Source organism: Macrosteles quadrilineatus, unplaced genomic scaffold (genome assembly GCF_028750875.1).
Source record: "Macrosteles quadrilineatus isolate MER2022 unplaced genomic scaffold, UCM_ALF_1.0 Scaffold_4__1_contigs__length_99947679, whole genome shotgun sequence".
Taxonomy (NCBI): Eukaryota; Metazoa; Arthropoda; class Insecta; order Hemiptera; family Cicadellidae; genus Macrosteles; species Macrosteles quadrilineatus.
In genome coordinates, this window is record NW_026542597.1 from 28,341,126 (window position 1) to 28,354,756 (window position 13,631).

Here is a 13,631-nt window from a genome sequence, read left to right on the forward strand (position 1 = left end):
TTGCTGGCTGTGTACTGAATTCCTCTCAGACCAGACAGCTGATTATATACGCGATACACTTTGGCGGGAAACCCGAGATGCTGCAGCAGTACTTTACAGCTGATACTGACGCTCATCAGCTGACTACTAAATTTAGAAAGTCGCAATACTGATTTTGTACAGTACTGAGTTTACTCGTTTGCATGAACAAAAACAGTGGTTTAAATAAAAAAATATAAGTAAATATTTTACTTTATCTCCGCTGTCATTAAAACAAACAACTGTAAGTAGTTTTATAATAAGTAAAGTACTTATTAAACTGCAATTAAGTGTAAACTGCAATCAAATTACCATTAATTGCAACAATGTGTTATTAGATTGAAAATCTAAACAAATGTGCTTGGGTAAGCATTCATCTTACTTTCAGATCCCTAGAAGACTATTCTATGAGTATGTTTATTAGCATTTGGGTGCGTTGACGTTTTAACGTGCGTGTGTACATTTGCCATTTAAATAATTTTCCTACTACACGACCAAGTAGACAGGTTCCGTTGTGTAATAGGATGAGTGGATTGAAAGCTTTGTCCTTTGTGTGGTATAATCTCCAACAATAATACCCACTCGTCAGTCCAGCTCTAAACAGAGACGTCCTTAGTGCTTTGGGTAACAATAACCACTTGTATATTGTGCTATGTTTATCGAGGTATGCATACTGTGCATGTTACAACTACATGCAAATTGTGCATCCTAGAAATTGTTAATTTAAGTAGAGACGGGTTTGTGATTTCTCATATGAAATGGGTATGAATTTCGCAATGTATGTATATATTTCTATGAATAATGTGGCACTACACAAAAAACACACCTTATTGAATCTTGTTTTTTTTCATGGAAACAATCATGAGACAATAAACCCACGACTGTGGTAACAAACAAACATGTTACATAAATCGATCAAAGAGAATATTTTTGTTTGATCAAAGCCAACCAAACAAACAGTCAACCATCTTCTCTTTACCTGTGGTTAGGGTAAATCTTTGTGTAAAAGCAGAGCTTTTGATTTTGGAATGTTCGAGGAATAAACCTTGCTTTTTAAGTTCTTTCGGTTATATGACATAAGATGTTTGTTGCTCTAGTCAAAGATCTAAATTATTTTATATTAGGTACATTTTCAGTATAATACATTCAATAATCTAAAACTTTCGTTTCTCTAAATATTTATTTACTCTTCATATATGTAGGGATTGAAAATGTTCAATTCATACATAATTGAGCCAATTAGATGAAATAATACTGTATGCAGGCCTACTTTATGAGAGAATGTACAGTTTGAACCTAAACTTCCCGTTGACAGCAGCTAATAGAGAACGGAAATTGATATCCACAGCTTATATTAAAGGTTTTACGGAAATTCAGTTTATTTCTAAATTTGACGCCAGACGCAATTACTGCACCAATGTAGCAAAACGTTTTTTACATGATTACCTTTGATAAACATTCTAGATTAAAATTCTATTTTCGCAACCTGCAGTATCCACGGTCTTACAATATCAAATTTTAGTTTGGTTAAGTATTTGTTTAACATGGTAGAACACGAAAACAATAGTATTTATTTTAAGGTGCGAATAGTAATAACTCAATAACTTGTGCTTATAGTTGTAAATATAACAGTTAGTCAGTAATCTAACTCCAAAGGCTAGAAGACTAATCAAATCCTAATTATTATCATTTTTGCTAAATTAAATTACAAAAGAATATTGTCAATTTGAACCGTAAAAAATCTAAGTGAACAAAACAATGGGTTTTTATTGTTTTTTAAGTTCAGTTGAATACACTATCATACTTTAAAAATGATTTACCCAAACACTCATAGTAATAATAAATTAGTAATCCAAGTCGGAATGGTCAGAATGTGATGTATTCATTCCGTCCAATCAACTGAAAACAAATAAAAGGCGGATAGTGATCACTTCTTGATGACTTTCCACACGCGATATCGATTTGTCGGCGAGATCGGTTCCCAATCAGTCCAATCTACCTGGTACAGTAATTCACTTGAAGATTCAATCATGTTACCAAACTTGCAATAGAATGGTGGATGAACAACGCCATTGACTTTGGATCATGAACCGAATTACTGACGGTTTGTACCAACCGCTACTCAAGGACAACGTACTTGACACTTTTAGAAATATTGTTAATATTAGGTCTCCTATTTTAGTGTCAGTTATTATTAATGTCACAGATATTAAAAAATGAATTTAAAATGATTTGTGGGTTACTTGATAAAATATTCAATTGTCGGAATTGTACTGCAGCACAGTAACACTGTCAGTAGTTCAATTGAACTAGGGTTTTTAAATCTTAAAACCACAATTTGATTCCATCGAATAAAAAAACTTCAATTTGTCATTTTTATTAGAAGTACAAAAACCCCCTTTTTAACTATATCGGGAGAACTAGTTTGAATAAAGACCTATACTTAGGTTTGAATATTTTTCGCCGGTTATCTCTTTAGCCCACAACACTAATCATAGTAGTGCTCAAAATAACGTTAGTTGTTTTACAAACATACCTTGTATAAATACGGTTTAGGCTGTATTTCATAATCGTCTAAGATTACAACACATATTTCTAAAAGATAAAGTACTTCCATAAAATTACAGTTTCATTGACGCTTTGTTCAATAGTGTAATTATTTACGGATTTACTAAAAGGAAAATATCCTGGCTAAAGTGGTTTCCTAGCTTAAAAGCGTTTTGAACAATTTGTTTGATATGGAAGCAGAGTTTCATACCCACACCTGTCTTAATTTCAATCTGTTGTGGAGTTTCCCTAACAGGAAACTCATCCTTACCACTTGTTCGTGCTCTTTTTCATTTCACCTCGCTGGTTTCTACGTTTTGGTCAAACCCCACTTGTACTGGGACCGTATCTAATCTAACACAAGGTGGTTTCGTAAAATTAAATTTTGATATTGGTTATGAATCTATTCAGGGTTTAGTGTAAATTGAGTTGAATTCAACCATAACTTTATTTAGTTTTGTTTAAATTTAATTCAATTTAAATCCGATATTTAGTCTGTCATTAGAGTACTATGTAAAATAAGCTACTTACATGTCTAAAACTGATCTGGAAATGCAACATTTTAATTTGCTTTCCATCCTTTAGTGATTATATTATTTTTGTATAGTTGAAGATAAGCTAAACTAATAAATTATTGAAATATTTTATCTTTTCAATACTTGATTTATAACGGTATTATAAGTAAACGCACAATGAATTTCAACCCTCTAATAGAGATAGAATACATAAGTTTTGAATTTTAAGTAATATGCTAACTATACAACTATAAAATAAAGACAACATTATATAGACATTATAATCATATAACTATAATACAAAACATATCATGTCTTTATAAAACCGTGTTGAACATTTCGAGATGCAAAGAAAGAGTGCAATGGAGAGATCAATTGAGTGACGACAATAGGCAGCTCTGTAACTGCTGAGCAGCTCAAGAAGGGATTTGGTTCTTTCTTTGTTTCTATTCCCTTTTCGATGATGCCTAAATGGAGTCCCTAAGTCAAAATTTAAAACGCATGAGCTTGAAGAGTAATTAGAAATCATCAAAAACCTAAAGGGACAGAAACCTGTCTAACTGTTACATATACAGAAAGTTTGAATATTTTACAATATTTTGTAAAATATGTGATCTTATTAGAATTAATTTGGATATTAGATATACAAGAACTTTATAAAAACATTATAACTTTTAGTTAGAATATAGAACATTTCTAGATCTCATAATAATTGTGTGTGATTTGTTGATTACAACGAATTAATTATTTGTCTTCAATAAAAGGTAATTTAACATCGATTCTGTCTGGTGGTTCTATACTCCCTTTTGCTTGTATGATAAAATAATTCAACTTGACGAAAATGAAATGTTGTCTTGATTGTTAATGAAATTAGGCGTGATTAACATTTAAAAGCCAGTAAATCAAATATACATTTCCCTCATTATCTTACTCGAGTAGTATGAAATTTAATTTGAGATCCATCAACGATTTTAGAGATTGTTTGCTCTTTTAAACGACCCTTTTAGGTCATATGTATAGCTAACTCACTTTTATGCACACTTATTTACTCATATGTCAATAGTATGGAATCTCAAAATACAGCGATTATTATTAAGATCATCCTTTTTAATTAGAGTGTCAAATAACTTACTAATGTACATGCAGACAAGGGGTTACTTTATAAACTGTAAATACTTTGAAGGTCCTCGTTAAAAATTGCTATAACTTAATTAAAGGCTTTTTGTCATTAGCCTTGCAGACAAAATGAAGAAAGCCAAGTAATGTAAACCCGATAAAATGTAAATTTGTATTACAACAACCGTATTAATTGTTTACTAATTAGTAAAACAAAACAAGACCAATTGAAAACAATCCAAAACGATAGCACTGCATGTGATATGAAAGTTGCTGACCTATGACGTAACCGGTTTAACAGAAAGCCTGTACTCCACAGCTGCTGGTTCAGTAACCGGTGCGACCTTGATCTTGGCCTCGCTGTGACGTCACATATTGCAGTACTGTGATTCACAGCTGTAATGGTTTTTGGCGGGATTTCCTCTTGATTTATGAGTGACTAAAATCATTGATTATCCTATGCTATCGTGTAGAAGACATCGTATAGCCATGTCAACGTTGAAGCCAGTTTTAGAGTATATTTTTAAAAATGTATACAAAATATATCTAAGTGGTCATAGTGCTCACCTGGGAATAAGAAAGCTGCCAGTTCGATCCTGAAAAATTTCCAACGCTTTGATGACAAAGTAATTCCAGCTTTCCTTGACTATTGGGCTTGTAATAAAAGAATCCTGGCTGAATATCCAAGTCTTAGTCAGTAGCAAAGCTACACAAGGCATCTCACCTAAATCTAAACTAATAGAATTTCCCATATAGGGAAAAAGTTATTACCGTAGGTCTCTTGGTAAAACCTGGACCCGGGACCGATTTACTTTTTCGTTTTGAGGTCCCCAGAGGCCAAAAACACCATCCGTTCCAATTCATACATATACCAGCATGATCGGAATATGGGAACAGGGGTTTATGGGTGTTTTTGGGGGGTAAAATTGGGGTTTTCTAATTTTTCACCCTGAAAACATGAAATTTGCAATTTCTTTCCAAACCATTTTGTAGAGCTCAAAAAACAAATAATTTAGTATATTGAAGCATTGTTGCATGCCTAACGGCTACGGGAAAATCCCAAAAAAGTGTAAATTGAAAACTACCATGTTATTCTTATGGAGTAAATCAACTGTTGTAGCTTGCTTGGCTATATTGACGTATTTCAATGAAATTTGGAAATTTTGTTTACTTCATACTAAATTATCAATATTTCAATTAATAAACCCCTTATTGTCTTCCTTGTAGCAGCGAACCTAAGTACTCATTAAAATTATTGATATTTAAATAGGAAATAAATTTGACAACTTTTAGGTTATAATTTAGGGGAATTCCAGCCTGGTAGATGAAAAATCGCTTAGTCTGCAATTTGGTGCGGCGGGAGTGTATAATTTTGGCTTAAAATACGTGCGATTGCGTCCTATTATTATTTTAATTATAAATTATTAATTATTATTTCTTTTAATAATAGTAATGGGATGAAAAACAAATAGTTCAACATTGAGTGGTGATATACAATTTCTTTTAGCGAATTTCCCATATAGGGAATAAGCTATTACCGTAGGTCTCAATGTAAGACCTGGACCCGGGACCGATTTAGTTTTTCGTTTTGAGGTCCCCAGAGGCCAAAAACACCATCCGTTCAAATTCATATATATATATATGTGTCCGTTAGCGCGATAACTCGGGCAAAAATGATCCGATTTTGATGAAATTCGGTATAAACGTGTAAACCTACATTTATTCGAACGAGTTCGCGAACCAGCATGATCGGACTATGGGAACAGGGGTTTATGGGGGGTTTTATGGGGTAAAAATGGGTTTTTCTAATTTTTCACCCTGAAAACATAAAATTTTGCAATTTCTTTCTAAACCATTTTGTAGAGCTCAAAAAAACAAATAATATTGAAGCATTGTTGCATGCCTAACGGTTACGAAAAAATCGCAAAATAATGTAAATTTAAAATTACCATGTTATTCTTATGGAGAATAAATACAGTGTTGTAGCTTGCTTGTGTATGGACATGTATTAATGAAATTTTGAAATTTTGTTTACTTCATACTAAGCTATTAATATTTCAATAAAACCCCCCTATTTTCTTCCCAGTAGCAGCAAACCTAAGTACTCATTAATATTAATGATGTTTAAATAGGAAATAAATCTGACAATTTTAAGGGAACAATTTAGTGGAATTCCAGCTGTGCATATGGAGATTCGCTTAGTCTGCAGGTTTGCTGTGGCGGGTGTATTTACTTTTTATTGAGATTTATTTAACGTTTCCACATTGATTAGGAATTTTATTTAAGAATCCAAGACTGAGTCCTATAGCACATTACAATTGCAAGGGCTCCAAATTTCGAAATACAATTTGTAGGCCTATCCACACTGAAAAGTTCATAATAATAGTAAACTATGAAAGATGAGAAGAATCGTACTAAAATAATGAGGGGAAACGTCTATATCATTTTATAAAGTATAACGGCATGTATGAGCACTTTTTTATGGTCACGTTTTTATTGAAATATTGTATACACAATGATTCTGAGATAGACGACTCTTAATGCAGCAATTTTTACTAGATTTACATTCATTCAAATCTAAGATATTACTTTGTTATTCCTAGACATCTCGGAATATTTTCCCAAGACTCAAAGATATCTTTAAATACAATATACTCGTATTAACAAAAGTACTATAATAAATATGAATGTTTACTGGACCCACATATTAAGTCCATACAGTCGAATATTCTATCAACATATGTAATATGTCTCATTTGTGAACTTTAGAGATGTTTAGTATTAATAAAAATAATTGTAGCTTTTTTGATTAATTGTAACCTGATTGAGGTAGGTAAAATTGAATTCGTTGCTTTTTGATCAACAACATAAAAAGGGACGTTGTAGATGTAAAATCTAAATTTAGTGTTAATTAGTACTTTTATTAATCTAAGAACTGCCTAAACAAACATCATCTTTGAAAAGTAATGGTATATTATTATTTATTTTTGCCTCGGAATAAAACCTTATTAAATTAAGAAATTTGCGCACAACCCCCACTCGTTATGGTTATATTAATACCAAAACAACAATGTAAGGTCATTTACAACTAATGTGATCAATCACCCCTAAAACAATACAAAATCAAGCTTGGATTTGCCACTACACAACACAAAAGAAATATTCTATGAAATCCCTAAAGTTAAAAACTCAATTCACCCTTCAATAATAATTTAATACTCAATAAAGACATTGGATTTTATATAAGGCAATAAATCAAAGCTGTTTCCAATATAAATATTTGTACACATTGATATTCTTAGATGTAGGGCTGCTTTTGTCACGTGCTTTTGTATCGTGTAAGTAGATTTCTCTTTTTTTTAAATCTGAAGCCCCGTTACATTTTAGTGATGCTTGAGTGCGTGGATTTAATGTTTCCAAAACATTATTTAGGGTATATTGAGTGGATTTATCTCCTTATCTTTGGTTATAGTACAAAAAAATCTAGATTTTTTATAATTAATTTGATTTCAATATAATAAGTCAACAGTAAAACGTCCCCTACCTACAGAAACTGAACGGAAGACATAAGAAACATAGTGTTTAGCCATAAGGGCCATTATGTTTAATCTATGCTACAATGGACAGGCATTTTTTTGTTGCCGAGATTACTTCACAGCTGAGCTCAAGAATCATCTGTTCCCATTATCAGCTGTAAAGTACCGCTGCAGCATCTCGGGTTTCCCGCCAAAGTGTATCGCCTATATAATCAGCTGACTGGCTGAGAGAGGCATCAGTACTCAGCCAGCAACCTCTTCAGCATTCTGCTAGCTACTGAACTAGTACCAAGTAAGTAGTTTTAAATCAAGTACAACTAATGATATACTCTTTGTAGTATGACACTGTATTTATTATAGAGTCATTTATAAACTTAAAAATTATCAATTGAAAAATATACATTCATAAAATATAACTTTTATATCTTACTTTACGACTAAATACTAAATAGTTCCTCCTATATGCATTTTCACAATAAGCGAAAGAAATCAGTTTAACTGTAACCAAATGTAGCGTAGGTTAAATTGTTCAAAGATATTAGCTGTATGTTATTGTTTAACAAGAATACACGGCACTGCAAATCGTGCTTAAGTAGTTTTTGTAGGATTCTCTTACTTTGAAATATGTTACGATATTTGAAAATTGTGTTTTTGAATTTGATTATTGATGTATGAGCGATTTGTTGGTGAGATGAGATTTTATAATAGACATGCCATTTATTGTTATGTTCAAGTAGTTTAAAAGCTTCAGTAGATGTGACAATGACATAAACAATCTTAAATACACACTTGTTTGCCTATATATACTGCACATATAAATGTAAGTGTATTACCTTTTTGAACAGAGAGTACAACATGTCTTTCATTACTATACATCGTCATAGTTGGGTTATTATTAAATCACTTGAACTACTTTTTTTATTTTTCAGCTAACTACTGTAATATTAGCGCAAATATAAAAGAAAAATATTTTTATAATTAATTTACAAACCATTACAATATGCCTCCGGTGTAAAAACACGAGTAGATTTTATAACTTTAACGAACCTAATATTGCAGGATACATCATGGTGTCCAACATTCTCCTTCTCCTGTTGATTGCAGTATGCTCTGTACTTTCTCAAGGCAACAGGGTAAGTAAAAATACATATTATATATAATCGTAAGTGGATTTAATAGACTAGATTTAAAAGTGAAAAACCATTACGAAGGGGTTTGTAAAAATTAATAATTTTAATAACTACGAACGTGGATAATTTGATAATTATTTTTTCATCTCCCTGAGTACTAATTTTATTAGAGCATATGCAATTCAGACAGATCACGAAATGATTTGAATGATTAAAAGCAAATTGCAAGACAAAAGTATTGCATGAATTTACTAATTGAGATTCAAGTTGTAAATATAAGAACCGTATACAATCGTGGATATATTGTTTTGGTATTTAGTATTTCACGAATGCTATCAACTATGTACAAAATTATTCTAATCTAAAACAACTTAATTGTTATCAACAAGGTAAAATACAATCAATTATAAAGCTTGTCAGACTAATTGACATAATATCTTTCCAGGACTGGCACATAGGAGCCGACCGTGTCAACCCCAGTGGCACAGTAGTCCACGGCCACGCCAACATACCTCTACACCGCGGCAACGACGGTCGTCTGGACGCCAACGTACACGGGTCTCGAGTGTTTGGAGGTCCTTACAACAGAGCTCAGACTGTAGGCGGAGGTCTGCAATATCAACACAACAACGGTCTGCACGGCGGTGTGGACGCCACCAACAGACGTGGTGTGGGCACCAGCTACAGCGCTACTGTCGGCGGCCACACCAGACTAGGTCCGGGCACTCTGTCTGTGGACGGTGGAGCTGCTAGACATCCGGGCTCTTCTAGAGTACAGGGACAGGTCGGCGCCACCTACAACATACCTTTCTAAACACACAGATTGATATTGTACATATATGTAAATAAATATTAACTTATTGTACTTATTCTGTAGTATTTATTTTAACTATCCTTTTACTTATTATATCTGTGAGTTTGTAAAAGAGAGATTATTCTTGAGGTATTCACTGTTTTGCGTAGGACCATTTTCATTAATCACAGAATTTAATCATTAAAAATGATAAGAAGTGATTAATTGTAGTTTTCTCCTGAATCATCTAAACACGTGAGAATCGTTCAAAAAAGATTGAGACGAATTTTCAGTCCAAAGTTGATACAGTAAGTGTGGTTTAGGAACATATAATTGAGTTGATCGAAACAAATTTAATCTTTGGATCTTTTGAACTAAATGGTAACCTAATAAAAGGATTTAAAATCAAATATATTCAACCAATAATATCTAGTTGTAATTAAACTTTTCCTTTCGATATCTACTTACAATACAAAAATCTAAACCCTTATAAACATACCGGTTTCTACAAACAATGTTAACTAGTTACAATAACTTCAAGTAAAACGATTCAATTTGAGATTTATGGTCAGTTTAAGAACTAGATTTAAGTTTTTATTGAACCAATTGAGTTGTACGCCCTAGAAGCTCAAGTGCGGTAGAGCGTTTGGGTTGTTGAGTTTGAGCCTCTCAACACCAATATTAGTATTTGAAGGACCATCGATTCAGTCGTTGACCTCTTAATGAATAGTGGCAATCAGTCATTAACCTAATTATTTAAGTAGCTTTTGATTTGAACGAAAATTCAATTTTAACCTTTATCATATTGAAGTTCACCACTTTTATAATTATTGAAACATTTATTTTTTTTTTGGTTCGTAAGTAGTAGATCTATGGGTTGATTTAATCCTATTTCGTTCTAAAACTTGTTATTCAAGTATTGCAAAGGATAAATTATTATATTAAACGCAATTAATATGCCAGGAAATGTACCGTCATGATAGGTATTACAGATCGATTTAGTATTTAACGTGAAAATTATATGAACCATGTCTATAATAAATATACTCATCACGTAGTTGAAATTAACTGGGTAATAAACCCAATTAATATAAATGTATAACCTAAGCATCAACATACAAGTGATTCACAGTGATACATCTTCATTTTTCCTTAACAATCTCACCACAAAAATTTTTTACAACACTTTTTATTGTAGAATAATCTAAAAGTAAAAGTTAGTTATACCCATTCCTTGCTCGCTGGTTGTACCCCATGATGTATTTCTTAAGTAGAGAACTGTAATACTATCCAATCCCTAATATATCATAAATATCGACAAATTTTTTGTCACCTATTACAATACTGTCAGTAGTAATAAAACACGAGTATTAACAGTTGATTGCAACGTAATTAATTCTACCTGAGTCACGAGATGTGCTGAACCTGATAATACGTCAGCAGAGTATGGTCTGCGCTGGCACAATTTGATTACTATAACCGTACGTAAGTGTAATCAGTATAGCTGAAATGAAAGCCTAGTTATAAATTAGTTCACTCATTGTAACTTTGTTTAGTGATCTCACCAACGATGTAACTGCATTCGATATATTCTATCACATAACTAATTATGTGACAAAATATTCCTGAATGGAATGTTTCCTGATTATAGAAACGAAAGTACGACGATTAGCATTACACATTGGATTTATTAAATGAGGCATATTTTGAAGGAAATCTCTACATAAAAAGGTAAAGATTTAGTGACATACAGTTTGGTTTTAGTAGAAAACATTAAAATATGAATCCTTCAAAGTGAGAGGGATAACAGCTTATTCACAGACTTATAAGAAATTGAATTTTTCTGAGATTAAGTTTGGTAAATATAAAAATTGTCTGTATTTTATAACTTAGTAATATTCAAGTTTTAAATCAATCCCCTATGCAATATTATTTGATTTTCAAAAATCCACTACTGTGGGCTCCAATAAAAGTTATTCGAATTCCCCGTAACCTTGATACCCAGTGGACCAAATAAAACGACCAGCGATTAGGATGACGTCACCAATATTGGAAACCACTTACAGACCGTCTTCATACTATTATTGTTATACTGTATTATATTTTATGTAAGTATTTCCATATATTTCATAAAGCATAACAGTTTGAAAAGAAACCCCAAGATTATGTTTTTGAATCCTAGTGAACATTCGTAATCAATAAGATTTCTAACAAATTACGTTATATTTTATTTACATTTATAGGGTGGTTGTACAAAGTAATTTTGCTTACATAATCCTTCAATAGATGGGTGGTAAGATTTTAGAACCAACACAGGTTTAATACCGAGGTGAATGTGAACATACAAATTGTTTCACAAATATATTTTCAAGGTAATTTACGTAATCAAAACTCTTTTATTGTTGACTGATTGTTTGTTCTACTATTCAGTTATTATTTTATCATAGCAAATATTCATCCGGTACAGTACCCTTTAATCTTTAAATATTGGTTTACCTTTCATCTGTTCAGTTGAGACAGGCGATTCATATTATTTCTATTGCTTTCAAATCAAATCAAATCAAAACATACTTTATTCATTATGTACAAAATATACATGAATAGTGTCAATTCCAAAGAATACCAACATAAAAATAATATAAATAAATAAGCCGTACAACACTCATCGGAAAAAGTCATTGAGCTTATAGCAACACTTATTACATAAAAACTCAAATAAACTCTTTTTAAATGACCTGAGGGAAGATGCAGACTTAATGCAATCAGGCAGGTTGTTATAAAATTTAATACCAGAGTAGTGGGGCGAAAGTTCAAAGGTAGAAGATTTGTGTTTGGGATATGTAAGGCAGTCTTTGTGTCTTGTGTCATAATTGTGGTTGTCTGAACTAACAGAAGATTTAGAGATGTTTTGTTTCATAAAAATTAGTAAATTATAGATGTAAAGGCTAGGAAAAGTAAGAATGTTTTTGATTTTAAATATATCTTCACATGAATCTCTACTTTTGAGAGAATAAATAATTCTAATGATTCGTTTTTGCAATTTAAATACCTTTTTCTTTTTGTCAGAATTGCCCCAAAAAATGATTCCATAATTAAGAATAGGATAAACATACCCATAGTACACCATCATAAGAGTGGAGACATCTACTGATCTAGATAAAATAAGAATTGAAAAATATGCTTTGTTCAACTTTTTTATAACTTCTGCAACGTGAGTTTTCCAAGTTAATTTATTATCTAAAGTTATCCCTAAACATTTGGTACATTCAGAACAACAGCATGGTATAGTGGTGTTATCATATTGGAAATTTTTATTGTGGTATTTTTTTTTTAATTTGATTAAAAGTGACTTAGAGTGATTCAATAATAGCCCATTAGCTTGAAACCAAATTTCTAGCTTATAAAATTCTTGTTTTATCAGTTGTGGAAACCTTGATTTGTCAGGATGGGTAAATATTGCAGAAGCGTCGTCAGCAAACATTACTAATTTGGAATCTAAGGCCATAGGCAAGTCATTTATATAAATCAAAAATAGCAAGGGTCCAAGAATAGACCCTTGCGGAACACCTTCTGAGATGAATTCATAATCGGACTTAAGCCCCAGTGACTGCAGCCTTATACACTGTTTTCTATGTGATAAAAAAGAAACCAACAATTTAATAGTACTGCCCGATACAACTGCAACTTACGGATCAGGATATCATGATTTACACAATCAAATGCTCTTGACAGGTCACAGAAGAGATCAGCTACATTCTGCGAACTGTCAAGAGCATCCGCTACCTCAGATACAAAGCTAAATATGGCATCTACAGTGCTTTTACCTTTCATGAATCCATACTGATTTATGTTAAAAAGTTGACAATTGTAAAAGTAATCATATAACCTATTATAAACTACCCTTTCAAAAATTTTGGAAAATGCCGGCAGTAATGAAATTGGCCTATAATTAGCTAAATCTTTTGGATCTCCTTTT

At 32.0% G+C, this 13,631-nt stretch overlaps 1 protein-coding gene across 1 annotated transcript; it reads left to right on the forward strand.

The window, feature by feature from the left end:
- Positions 1–7,984: 7,984 nt before the first annotated feature.
- Positions 7,985–9,719, forward strand: LOC128993657 (uncharacterized). Its single transcript, XM_054417719.1, has 3 exons — positions 7,985–8,024; positions 8,792–8,865; positions 9,308–9,719. Exons 2-3 carry the CDS (start codon positions 8,800–8,802, stop codon positions 9,674–9,676), a joined length of 435 nt encoding a protein of 144 aa, XP_054273694.1. The 5' UTR covers positions 7,985–8,024; positions 8,792–8,799; the 3' UTR covers positions 9,677–9,719.
- Positions 9,720–13,631: the final 3,912 nt, after the last annotated feature.

Excerpts from the sequence above, each read along its gene's own strand:
- LOC128993657 (XM_054417719.1), top strand. The coding sequence starts at position 8,800 with ATGGTGTCCAACATTCTCCTTCTCCTGTTGATTGCAGTATGCTCTGTA. Across the intron at positions 8,866-9,307 it reads TACTTTCTCAAGGCAACAGG|GACTGGCACATAGGAGCCGA; the intron begins GTAAGTAAAAAT and ends ATATCTTTCCAG.